The sequence below is a fragment of the Halichoeres trimaculatus genome, unplaced genomic scaffold (genome assembly GCF_033239565.1).
Source record: "Halichoeres trimaculatus isolate MK-OKI-2021-1 unplaced genomic scaffold, fHalTri1.1 fHalTri1_scaffold_6, whole genome shotgun sequence".
Classification (NCBI taxonomy): domain Eukaryota; kingdom Metazoa; phylum Chordata; class Actinopteri; order Labriformes; family Labridae; genus Halichoeres; species Halichoeres trimaculatus.
The window spans coordinates 11,583,015-11,596,365 of record NW_027437184.1 but is presented as its reverse complement, the minus strand read 5'-3'; the positions used below and the strand labels follow the sequence as shown (position 1 = coordinate 11,596,365).

General features: G+C 39.5%; 1 protein-coding gene across 3 annotated transcripts in view; it reads left to right on the top strand.

Annotated features, from left to right (window-relative positions):
* LOC141791794 (rap1 GTPase-activating protein 2-like) overlaps window positions 1-13,351 on the top strand; it is a 37,278-nt gene that overhangs the window by 12,229 nt on the left and 11,698 nt on the right. For all 3 annotated transcript variants that reach the window (XM_074672448.1, XM_074672446.1, XM_074672447.1), the window contains 3 exons: window positions 11,147-11,231; window positions 11,402-11,437; window positions 11,846-11,893. In XM_074672448.1, coding sequence (XP_074528549.1) covers window positions 11,147-11,231; window positions 11,402-11,437; window positions 11,846-11,893 — 169 coding nt within the window. The remainder of the gene's footprint in view (window positions 1-11,146; window positions 11,232-11,401; window positions 11,438-11,845; window positions 11,894-13,351) is intronic.

Here is a 13,351-nt window from a genome sequence, read left to right as displayed (position 1 = left end):
AGAGCTAAATCTGCAGAAAACCCAGAGAAAATGATTAATGCTGCATAGTTCATCAGTCAAATACATTTCCCGAAAGTGCATTAAGCCTGTAGTGCATGCCTGTGTGTTTGTATGCACGCATGTGTGTGCGTGTGCATTTAAAGGGCAGACACTCCGTCTGTCTAGAAACAGAAGTCGGCAGTGTCTCCTCTCTCTCCTCCTTCTGCTGCTGCTGCTGTTGTTATTTATGATGTTGTTTGCGCCACTTTGTCTTTTTTATATTGTTGTTGACGCTGCTGACTCATTCCGTACCTGAAGAATTTAATTAGACTTCAAAATGAGAGAAAGAAGAAGTAAAAACAGACGTGAGGCCGCAGACAAATGTCTCTGCAGGTGTTGGAGAGAATCCGACGACTATAAACTCCACAAACTGCAGATTTATCTTTTTAATGTCGAACCTCAGCCGTTCAATGTGTGGTCTATGTGTGTGTTCAACACAAAGTCTTGGCAGCACCCCCTAGAGGCTGAGCGGCTCATAAAACTCACATTATTAAAGTCTTAAGTCATTCAGCTGATGTTACATAAGAAAACAACAACCATAGATCTTTGGTGTAAAAGTAAAGAAGTGCCAAATTGGTTTCAAATTGCAGTGATTTTCATGACCAGCAAGAGGCAACTCCAGAAGTTTAATGGGCAACTGTTCATCCTCAGCCATTTTGTTCTCTCAGTGAATGTTTTCCAAATGTGTAAATAGTCTCAATTACTACTTTTACTTTGATTTCATTCTATTTACCTCATTCTATTACTCTTACTTAGTTACATTGACTTCTTTCTATTGCTTTTACCTCACTTTACTGCCTTGATGTAATTATTTTGCTCCGATTTCATTCTACAGACCTTGTTCTGTTGCTTTGATGTCATTCTAGTGATAAGATCTCATTTTATTGCTTCGATGATGCTCTATTGTTTTAATTTCATTCTATTGATGTCATTCTATTGCTTTGATATTCTGTTGTTTTAAACTCATTATATTGCTCAAATTTCATATTGTTACTTTGATTTCATTCTTTTATTTTATACTATTGCTTGTATGTCACTTTATTGTTTTGATGAAATTCTGTTGCTCTTAATGTCATTCTGTTGATTTGATTTCACTCTATTTTTGATGATCCAATTCCATTCATCTAATGCTATTGATATCATTTTACTGTTTCAGCCTCACTCTATTTCTTTGATGTCATTTAATTTTAATGTCAATCGATTTGATTTCATTCTGTTGACCTTATTCTATTATTTGATGTCATTTTATGGTTTTTTTTTAATTGAATTGATCTCATTCTTTTGCTTTGATCCTGCTCTGTTCTTTTGTTCTATTGTTTAGATTTTATTCTATTGATTTGATGTCATTCAATTGCTTTAATCTTATTCTATTGATTTTTTTTTTGCTGTCGACCTCTTTTCTTTGGTGTCATTCTGTTGCTTCGATCTCATTATATTACTTGGATCTTGTTTTACTGAACTCACTATTGCTTTGATGTCATTCTATTACTTTTATATCATTCAATTGATCTCATTCTATTACTTGATGTCACCCCATTGCTATGATGTTCTGATAGTTTCAGTGCACGTTGGAACTCTTGACCCTTTTTAACCTGTGCATGAATCACACAACTCAGACATTTATATCATGCTTCTTAGAACATTTCGATGCTGGCTCTAAAACTCCATCATGATCAAATGTACACAGGTTGATATTTTGTCTTCCTTGGCTCAGTAGCGAAGATCACTTTCACTTCCCCATCAGAGGGTTTGGACCATCAGTAGTAGAATACCCTGAGTGACTGGTTTGATTTGGTTGAAGTCAAATTAAAGTGTTTTTTCCTGTGGGGTTTGTCCCCCTGCAGGTCTGTCAGGAACATCTGTCACTTCAGATCTGCTGAAGCTCAGCTGGTGGGTTTGTAACAGACGAACATCGTCCCTCAGCCGGTCCCACTCTAAATTTAAAACTCTCCCAGGCTTTGATGGTCGCTGGCTTTAGTCTGCCTCCGTCTCTTAGTGAGCGTCTCAATCTGCTGTTAAAACCTTCAGGGTGTGTTTTTGAGGACAGGGAGGACTTGGATTCAGACGCTGGACTTGTCTCGAGTTTTGTTGTGATTTTTGTGAACAGAAGCTCTCGGTGGTGCTTGGAGTCAAGGAGCATTTCGTGTGTTTGTGGAATAAATTTGTGTTTTTAACTTTTTTTATGTAGCAGTTCTAAACAACCTTATTTAACCATGACCTCTGCTTTTCCAAGAGACGAAGAGGCGGTATAGGAATCAGAGCTAGCGCACAGCTTATTGGACCAATGTTGGAACCAAGCATCTGATCGTCTTGGTGACATTTTTGTGTCATTTAAAGAAAGAAGAAAGATCACAACATTTGACATCAGGCTTTAACCATGATGATGTTTGAGGATTCAACAGAGGGTCATAACAAATGATCCAACCAACTTTTCAACTTAATTGAATTTAAACTCATTCTTTGACATTTCAAAAAGAAAATCTGGACGCAGTATCACTCAGAAAATGTCTCAAGTATGGGACTGGGAAAGAGAGGGATCAACTGGTTCTTAAAAGGATTATTGAGGTCATTTTTGATTTATGGCGAGCAATTTTGGGTGCCACACAATTTACAGGAGGTCAAAACAACACCAAATCAGTAACTCCTAAAGCCAAAGAATCCAACAATCATGTAAAATTGAAAATCTATCTTGTCCCATAAGAAGGCAAGAGAGGTAAACTGTGCAAACGAGATGCTCAGGAAGTGTCATGATCTGAAGCCGACTCAGAAAAATGGAGGGTTACTTTGGGTCTCTACCAGAATACAAAACAAATACCAAACCTAGAATACTAGAATACCTAAAACACAATCAGTGAAACAAATTACTCCTGTTCTTATGACTGTAGACCTGAAACTTTATCATGTGTTGCATCTCAAGGCCAATTTACACTAATGTTTGTTTTTAAGTTTTTTTTTGTCATAAACTTTTGACTCTGGGCTGCCCCCCCTAACATAAAGGATGCAAGGCAGTATGTGAGCAGTGACAATAACATCATTTGAAAAGGACAGATACATTTTTGTGCCTAAATGAGAAGGCCTTAAGTTGTGGTTTACCGACACTTGCTAAAGCTCTACCTTTGGTAAATTCTCAGTGCTGTAGAATGGATCCATGTTGTCCCACTCACACACAGCATTCACACATCATACCCTGCCGTATGTCTCCGGCTGCTCACAGCTGTTATGCTGTGAGTCTTTTTTTTATTTTCACTGGAGTCACACACTGAGGAGTTTCCTGGATTCCCACTCCAGTGATGATCCTATCTTATGTCATGTTGGGGGGGGTAAAACTTCAAAACTGTTGACTTCTGGTCCAGCTCTGATCATTATGTTGTTTTTCTGTTGAAGTCAAGATAAATACCATTTGGTTTGAACACGCTTTGTTTTATTTTGAAAGTCACTGGGATCAGTATGTCTGGCACCCCAACAGAAGGGTACCAAAAAGTAGGGTGGTATGGGTCGGTAACTTCCACCTGTTCCAGTTTTAGTCAAAAGAAACGCCACAAAGTGTGTGCTATACCAAGACGAACTGAACAGCTTGGTCAAAATGGGGCTCATCTCAAGATCACTAAGACTCGTAATTCTTTGGATTTTTCTCAGAATCAGAAAGCCTAGCCTCTGTAGCTTACAGGTTAAACCTGACTTACAGAGGCTGGTGAACTGGAAGGGACTTAAAAATATCTGTACCCTTTGGATTGAGAGAAATGCCCCCCTAGCTTCAAGTATAAGCGACTTTCTCAGTTTTAGAAAAAAGCCCGACCGCAACTGAAGTGTTAGAGATCGATAGCTTCAGTTTGAGTCTGATTAAATCAAAGATGCTGATGAAATCCAGACTTTGATCAGTTTCAGAGGAACAAACATGGACGTGTGTTGGTCTTTAACTGAAAAGTGAAGTTCTGGCGTCCTGCTGCTGTCACATTACTTCATGTTGGAGGAGCTCGAGGGTTAAATTTAAATGTTAATGAGCAGCTTTGATGTTCTCTCAGAGCCCTGTGGGCCTCCTGGTTTGAAAAGAAAATTCATAGATATATTTTTCATGACTTTACAGGCTGGCGAATCACCTGGAACGGCCCCAAAGAGGTACAGATGAAACCGATAAACATCCTCATGTCGCCATATTTAATTTATGAGCAGTGGAGGCTTTGTAACACAACAGGACGGAGACAATCCGTTAACATGGATCATAAAACATCAGTCACATCTGCTGTCAGGATGTATAAACACTTAGTAAATACTTAATTATGTAAAGGATGGATTTGATGCTGCGGGTTAAAAACAGTATAAAGCTAGAATGCACTTATAAGCATCTATCATCAGTGTGCACAGTGAAATATCCAAAAGTTTAACCTATGAAATCTAAGTATTTCAGTCTGCACTGATTAAGAGTATCTCTAAAGTTCATCTGATATTAGGAAGCATTTACTCCAGACACACTTTCTTCCTTGCTGAGTCAAAATCATTTTCATTGAAGCTTAGCCGAACACCCAAGCGGTTCCTTGGGTCCCAGAGATCGTTTACTCTAATTTTGTTGACATTCTGTTCTAAATGTGAAGTAATACAACTCAATACCGCAGAAAACTTAACTTAGACTGCAATATTCTATCCTAATTTTGTGTCACTGTCAGGAACCAAAAAGCGGAAATGCACATGCCTAATTGAGTCTACAAATCTTGGACATTTTGTTATCTACAAAGCATCTGAAAAATACTCACAGAGCTTCACTTTTTCCGCATCTTGTTAGCTTCATTCCAAAACGGAATAAATTCATTTTTTTCTTCAAATTCTACACACAACTACCCTTAATGATAAGGTCAAAAGAGTGTTTTCTTTTTCAAAATGTATTTTTCGGACACGATTTGTCTTATTTTGAAAAACACACAGGCTGTTTTTATGTGATTTCCTGTCCCTTGCAGTTTTTACGCAGCAGCTGCAATATGTTTTCCCCGACTCTGTGGGTTTGTGTTATTTAAAAATACTTTACAGATAACTCTCTGCTGCAGGAAAGGTTCAGAGGAGAAAAAGACGTTGTGGTGAGTTGTGAGTCAGTCAGGAAGCAGCGAGGAGAGGCGGGATGACATTTGAAAAAAGCAGCTGAGGCGTCACAACTCACCTTGATGAGTCCAGGAACCTTTAAAGAGTTCAACCTCCTAGGCGAGGGAACTTCCTGACAGGAACTAAATTTAGTCATTCGTTCCTCAAATCAGAGCTGAGTTCATGAAAAGGTTCCTGGTCCCCTAGGAGGTTTCTGGAAAGATCTGTAGTAGTCTTTTCTGCATTTCAAACTGAACTTGTCCTGAACTTCACGTGTCAGGCTCTTGAGGCCCGGTGCATTGTGGGAATGGCCCACAGGAGTACTTGACATCAGTGACTCATGTGAACGTGTACGTGTGTATGAACGTGTGAGTGTGTGACACTGATGATGTGATCTGATGTGACAGCAGCAATAACGACCTGGCTGTGAGTCGACTAAAAAAGGGAAACTGTTGGGAAAGAAACTCTCTCTTAGTCTTCTTTTTTTCTTGCTCTCTTTCTGTCTCTCACACACACACACACACACACACACACACACACACACACACACACACACACTACAATGTGTGAAAACCCCCAAAATTGTAGGCTTATTTGTATGGGTCCAGGGTTTTGTCCCTGTTAAATTTAGAGTCCCCACATCGTGAGTGTGCAAATATGCATAGGACCCCACAAAGCCACACACACACACACACACACACACACACACACACACACACACACACACACACACACACACACACACACACACACGCACAGCCCCTTACAGAGTGACCTTTTTCCTCTCAGCAGGTTTCATGTCTCCTCTTACTCTCCGTCCTTATCCCCTTGTTGTCTCTTTCTGACCTTTTCCTTCACTCCTGGACTCTAATCTCACTAATCACTCCCTGAGGACGTGTTAACTCTCTACAAAGATTTAAACTGATGAATTAAAAAACATAAAAACGGTTAAGTGCAAGAAAGACTGAAAGTGTTCCTTGTGTGACGGATTCCTAAAGATCATCCCTTTATAAAGACCTGAAATGTCTAATGGGACAGCAGGAGACTGAACATGAATTTTTTCCGCTTCAAAGATTTTTGAATGGGTGTTTATGTGGTTTCTTGCATTTCTGTGGACAGCCTCTAGTGGACATTCTAGGAGCTGCAGGTTTCACCTTATTTTCTAGACTGGAGGCTTCCACAAGCTGAGCTTTACTTTGCTAAGTGCAAACTGCACATAACGAAAACAGCCTGCTAGAGAAAGCTTCAATGGCACATTGTGGATTGATCGACCAGTAAAACTTGTATCCTGGATTTTAAGCTATATAAAAAAATTGTCCTGCATGTTTGTTTGTTTTTGTTTGTTTGTTTAATGAAAAGTAATCAATAGAGAGCCTGTAAACATGTTTATTTCTGCTGTAAAGTTGGACCTGGGGCCCTAATGAGGCTGACTTATTTTTGAGGACAGCTTAGAGATGACACTAGAGGAGCTGCAGTTTTTGGAACTTTACCCTTTGTTCATTTTTGCATTTTTTTCAAAGAATTTATTTTTTTTGTGCATTTTTTTAAAATCTAGATGTAATTTAAAGCTTATAAGAGTAAAGTAAAGAGGAGTAATTGTGCCTCTATGGAGGATCTTTGTTCCGTAAATCTGGTGTCCCATAGTATCTTTACATGATTTACAGCTCAAAAAGAAAAAAATCTCACTCTTCGGTGTTTTAGAAAACCCTTATTACAGCTTCTATCTGAAATGCTTGGTATTATCTGCTGTCTCTTTAAGTCCTTGAGTGTCTATAGGGGGCAGAATTTTGGATCAACCTTGGTGTTTGAAGCCCTGCACCCTTCAGGTGTAAATCAATTCGGAGATACTCATGCAATTATGTCAGGATTTCAGCAAGTCTCGTTAAGATCTTGTGAAGATCTGGTACCATTTTTACAGAGCTGAGCAACCAGCATTGCCACTTTAAACCAATGTCTACAACATAAGTAAGCAGAGTACACACTCTTTTTAGATATCTAGACCCTGATTTGTCATCATCTGAGATTAACAGTCAGATTTAAAAACTCTTTAGAAAAGACAAAAAAGTTCAAGTTGAAATGTGTCAAGAAATGAAAAAACATTTATTACATGGATATTTATTAGGTGACCTTATTAGGATAGTTGAAGATGAAGTGCAAATGTTTCCCATGTTGGTAATCATCCCACCATTCCTCTAAATAACCTCCTCCCTCTTCTCTCTGTCCTTTATGAATCCAAACTAATTTCAGCAATCTGACATTTCCACTGAAAGAGATAAAAGTGGAACAGCCAGAGGGGTGGAGAGCTCGCAGGGAGGACTGTGACCTTGTGCTAATGTGTGTGTGTGTAATTGTGTGTAACAGTATGTGTGTAACAGTATGTGTGTAACAGTATGTGTGTGTGTGTGTGTGTGTGTGTGTGTGTTGCGACTGCGTGTGTGACTGTGTGTGAGTGAGAGAGAAGCATACAAAGTGAGCGATGCAGCATGAAAACCTATGAAACACCAAGACGAGACTGAGAGAAGAAAGAGTGGAAGCAGCAGGGACACCTTGAGGGTAAATTTAGTCTGTTTACAGCATTTTAATAAATCCTCAGAGTGTTTGTGACATTAAACAGCATCCAAAAATAATCTCAACAAACCATTTTTTTGCTGTTGTTTGTTTTATTTATTTTAGCTCTGTGCAGCTGTCAAGCTTTGTGTCGAAAAATATTCAGATAAAAGCTTGTATATTGTCTGTGTTATAATCTGAGGTTGATTAGTGATGTCTTCAGTGATATTGTGACACCTCAGCGGGACATTTGACACCTCTGATCAGGAGTATGTGATAACGAAGGTGAGACGTCATCAACCTCCTGACGCTCAGCTCAGGAAAACAAACATCACGTCAGAGCTCAAAGAAGCTTAATGAGCATGGAATTCAGTTTATAACGTTGCTTCAATCTGAGAAAAAATCTAAACTCAGTCATTATGATACACAACCATGAGTCAGCAGATTTCAGCTTAACTAACTTTAACCAATCAATCAACACTCTGTTTACTGCATGAAAATAACCAGATGTCAGCTTAAAATTCTGGACATTATCTAACTAGTTAACATGTGCTTTCAGTTGCATTAAGAAATGATATTCTGGCAAACACCTAAATTTACTTAAATATTCTTTCAACACAAGCCTGGTTTATGAACAACTTTTTTTCCTTTTATGTGTATAAAAACACTTATTAAACTATTCCGAATAAGTTATGATTAAAACTGAAAATTAATTCAAATGAATTTACACCACTTTGTCCCCATGAAAAGACAACTTTAATCTTGTAGATGAATAACTGTGTTTTTGTATTTTTATTTTTTTTCTTTTTAGAGAAAACATTTTTGTTCAGTGTTCTTCTCTCAGCTTGCTAATTCCTAAATGTATTATTTAATTAACATCTAAATACTCGTAAAGTTACAAATTACAAAATTTACTTAATCTTATTGAGTTCTGACACTAATGTTCAAACAAACACCTTTACTTGTGTAATTGAGCGACTTTATATTCTTGTTAGCATGCTTTTTACATATCCATTCTTTTTTTTATACTCTTAACTTGTAAAATCCTTTCCAAAAAATGTAAAACTTTATTTTATTGATGTTGCCACCACATACTCATATATAAACAGTACTTTTCTCCTCCTTTTGACACTTTTTTATGGCTTTCATTCCTTCTATGAAATTGACATAAATTAACAAATTATTCTCATCAAATGAACTTAAACAAAGTTAGTCTTTTACAATTTTTAGCTTTTACAGTTTACAGTTTTACAGTTTCATTTAGCAGACCTTTTTGTCCAAAGTGACTGCTAACAAAAGCTAGGATTTGGACAGAAAAAAAACGTAGTTAGTGTTACAAAGTGCTACAAGTTATTTTGGGCATTAAGTGCAAAAAGATTTTTTTTGTACAACAATCTAATAATCTATCCAACTAGCCACAATTAATTGCCGCAATTATGAACTTCAACGTTCAACAACATTCAGTAATTAGTGCTGAAAATTCATTAAGAGCTGGGTCTTAAACCTTCCGACTAATTCTACCCCTAAAGACAAAGAGGAGAAGGGTTAACTTAAGTGTTCCCTGAACAGATGAGTCTTCAGACATCTCTTAAAAAGTAGAAAGGGACTCTGTGGATCATATAGAGTTAGGTAATTCATTCTACTATTCGGGCACCATAGAGGAGGAGAGTGTGGCTAGAGATTTAGAGCCGCACTGGGCTGGGAGCACCAGGTATCTTTCAGAACGTAGCGGGCAAGAAGAAGTGTAGACCTGGAAGAGGGACCCCAGGTAGGTAGGAGCCATTCTTGTCAATGTTTTGTAAGCCAGAAGAATAGCTTTGAATTTGATTTGAGCTGCCACTGGCAAATGTTATAGAGGGCATATCGACAAGATCGAGCAATCGAGGCCACGTGAACCTTAAAGGTCAGCTGGTCCTCAATCATGACACCCAGATTTCTGGTAGAGTTTGTGGGTGCAAGTTGATTGGAATCAAGCAGGACACTGATCTGCAGTTGAACTGAGGGACAAGCTAGAAGGACTATGAGGTCAGTTTTTGGCAGGTTTAGCTGAAGGTGGCGTTCCTTCATCCATGTGGACATACCAGCCGGACATGTTGATACTCGAGCCAGGACAGTTGTGTCCTCAGTAGGAAAAGACAGGAAAAGCTGAGTGTCGTCAGCATAACAGTGGTAGAAGAAGCCATGAGAGCGGCTCACTGCATAAAGTAAGGTGGTGCCTAAGGACAAAGAAGAGGACCAAGCACTGACCCCTGGGGTACCCCTGTTGATAAGTCATGTGGTTTAGACACTTCTCCTTGCCACGACACACTGAAGGATCTGCCTGTGAGGCAGGACTTGAACCATGACAGCACAGATCCTGAGAGGCCAAGTTCAGAGAGTGTGGGTAGAATTTGATGGGATTTTTTTTTTGTAAAGTTTCAACTTTTTTTCTCATGGACTTAAATCTTTTAAATTTCAACTGTATTTGCTTAAATTTGTGACTGTATTTTCCCAATTTTTCATTTGTTCTCTTTTAAAAAAAACATTAAATGTTATCTTTAGGGTGAAGATTTTTTCAACTGTTCGACTCCTTTTGTTCTACAATTTTGGTCAGACATTTTGTCTTAATCTCGTCACGTAACGACTTCTGTCTTTCAACTTTATTTCATCTGTTTCTCATCAATTGATGTTTTATATTGGTTTTTGTGTTTTTCTTCATGTATTGCTGTTTTCTAACCCGTAAATTCAGTTGAGGGGCAGGAAACCCCACCCCCAATTCGGCACACAACCAGAACATTCAGTGACATCATGAAGTCTGCCAATGAGGGGGATTTGTTGTCTCAACTAGTAGGGTTACGAGTCTCCGCACGGAGACACACACCAGTCATTGCTACCCGAGTCGAAGTCCAAATCAGCCATTTTCTGACAATCTGTTGTCTGATTGATGCTTTAATCCGATTGGCTGGTGGATGATTCTCCAAAAGTTTAATCCAGGTCAAAACCTGATTCATGTCAGACAGGTGGTTACTGTGGCAACCAGGTGGAGCGATGTTCAGCCGACCTGCTGAAGGCAAAGAAAACTTAAGGTCTTTTAGCAGCTGGTGATTACAGTGTGAGTTTGTGTGTGTGTGTGTGTGTGTGTGTGTGTGAGTGTGTGTGTGTGTGAGCGTGTGGAACATGAAGTCATCTACAGCTGAGTGTGTCGAGGCTGCGGACAGCTTGAAGCTCAGTCTGTAGGGACTCATCACTCCTTTGTGTGTGTGGCATACAAAACACAGGACACACACACACAATGGACTTGTACAGACAGCTAACGAGCAGAGAGAGTTGAACATCAACAAAACTTCTTCAGACACGACGTTGGGGTGCAAATCTGCACCTTCCTGAAAAAGTAATCTCCAGCAGCTGAATAATGACAAAACAGTGATAAAATACTGTTAGATAAATGATTAGTTTTCCCATGATCCTCTAAGCTGAACTTTGAATGACTGTTTCTGTTTATGTGTTTTTCCAGCAAACAGGAGCTCCTGACCATCTCCAATGTCCCCGTTACAGACTGCCCCCCCTCGCCCCCCAGAACTGCACCCCCCACGATGAAGGTGATGCACTTTCCTGTTTATTTGTACTGTGTGAAGACAGCTCAGCATCCTCAGTATGAAACAGTTTATTTTATATCCTGCACTTGCACCCTCTACAGAGAACCAGTTAGAAACAATATCAGTATTTAAATGTTTTGATGGCAGCAAACCTTTCCTTTCTCTTTCTGCAGTCGGCCCATTTCTTTGACATGATGGACAAGATGGAGGTAAGAATCAAATCTGAATGTGTGTGCAGAGGGGTTATTTTCCCATTCAGGTAGTTTTATTTCTGTCAAACATACTCTGAGTTTGTTCAGTTATTAAGCTGTAAAACTGTGGCACAAGACTTCACCTACTCAGGAAATATTTAGACAAACCAGTTATAATGAGCTCTGAATCAAGCCACACCCCCGATCGCCATGGTTTACAAATCAGGCTCTAATTCTGGCAGAACACTCACGTGGCCATGCATGAGAAGATCGGGTGTATCAAGCTGTGATTAATCCGCTGCAGAAAATAGTCTCTTCACTTGCAGTCCTGAGTGAAACAAATTATATCCCGGTACGAGACGACAGATCTGAATTCAGAGCCTTAGATCATCTTTACACTGTGTTCTCTTCCTCATGGTGACACAGCAGGTGCCAGAAGCTGCAGAGATGAAGACGATCCCTCAGAGACAGAAGGCACGTCTGTCCATCCGTCTGTCCCCATGTCCATCCACTTCCACTCAATATCATTTCATTTATCCGTGCAAAGAGAGCCAAAACAGCATGTCTCTGAACTCACTGTGAAACTGAAATTCATTTTACTCTTCCTTTAGTCATAACCAAACACATCTCAGGTTTGTGACGAAGAAAATGTGATCGTGGATTTTAGGCTGGAGGGATCTGAGGTAGCAGAATGTGTGTTTTTTTTTTTGGTTGTTTCCTTTTTTCAGTATTTTCTGAACCTTTATTTCTCCAGGTTATTCCCACTGGGGTCAGTTATCTCTGTTCTAAGGGGAACCCATCTTAGTCTGGCAGCCACACAAAGTTTCAACAACAAACCAGTCAAACTCATACAGAACTAAAAGTTCCCAGACAGGAGTCTGGATTCAGACTTAGAGCTAAGGATTCAAAAACATTCAGGCTAACTAAGTGTGAATTCCATTATTCAGGATGAAGGGGGAAGAAATTTATGCAGGGTGGTTTAAAGGTACATGACAATATTCTTGAATGTTGTTTTGAAGATAAAGAAGTTTTTGGAGAATTTTACCCAGAAAAGCTTGAAAAGCAGAGAGCAGTATTCCAAAATGTTGTTTTAAATGACTTTCAAGATAAAGAAGAGTATTCCACAACTTTTTTTTAATTTTTAATTTTTTAATGGCGATCAAGATAAAGAGCAATATTCAAGGATCTTGCTCAGTAGGGTTAGGCCTGGCTCACACTACAGGATTCTCGGCCCGATTTGACCCCAATTTGGTCGTCCTGACAATCGGGGAAGAAATCTGGGCAGGGACTAAAATCGGCCCTGACGTTGGGGCAAGATTATCTTCCAGTGTGAGCGGTTGACAGATGAATCTTTAGCCCCACTATCGTCTCACAGACTCGTCGGAGCCACCCCGATAATTTTCAAACATGTTTGATATTTATCTGGATGATTATAACATTCATTCTCACTGAGGATGACAACAGCCAATTAGAGAGAGCCCCCTTACAAGAGACCAGACAACAGACAACAAACACAGGCTCAAGTGCAACTGAAAGGCTCCGGGTCAGCTGACTGCACGCTCCACTGGCCCACTCGAGCCAGTTCAATAATGCCTTTAAAAATAACACATAACCACGCCATTTTCATTCAGTAGCAAACTGTTGTTTTATCAGTGATCGCGTGAGATCATGCCATTATTGGCTGATACAGCAACAGTTTCACCTCTGTCCCTCTACGTGCGCGTAATGGATGAAAGGCGCCGCTGCAGACAGCTCCGCTTCTCTTTCCTCCTGTCCCACCAGTGCGCTAAAAACCTCAGATCAAACAACTGAGCACATGTGGTCCATCACTCTCTCTGGTCAAATAATCCTGGTGAAATCCTGTAGTGTGTGCTGGTCAGTATTTTCAAATCTTGTTTTTAGAGTGTGCTTAAGATTTAAGAGAAGATGATC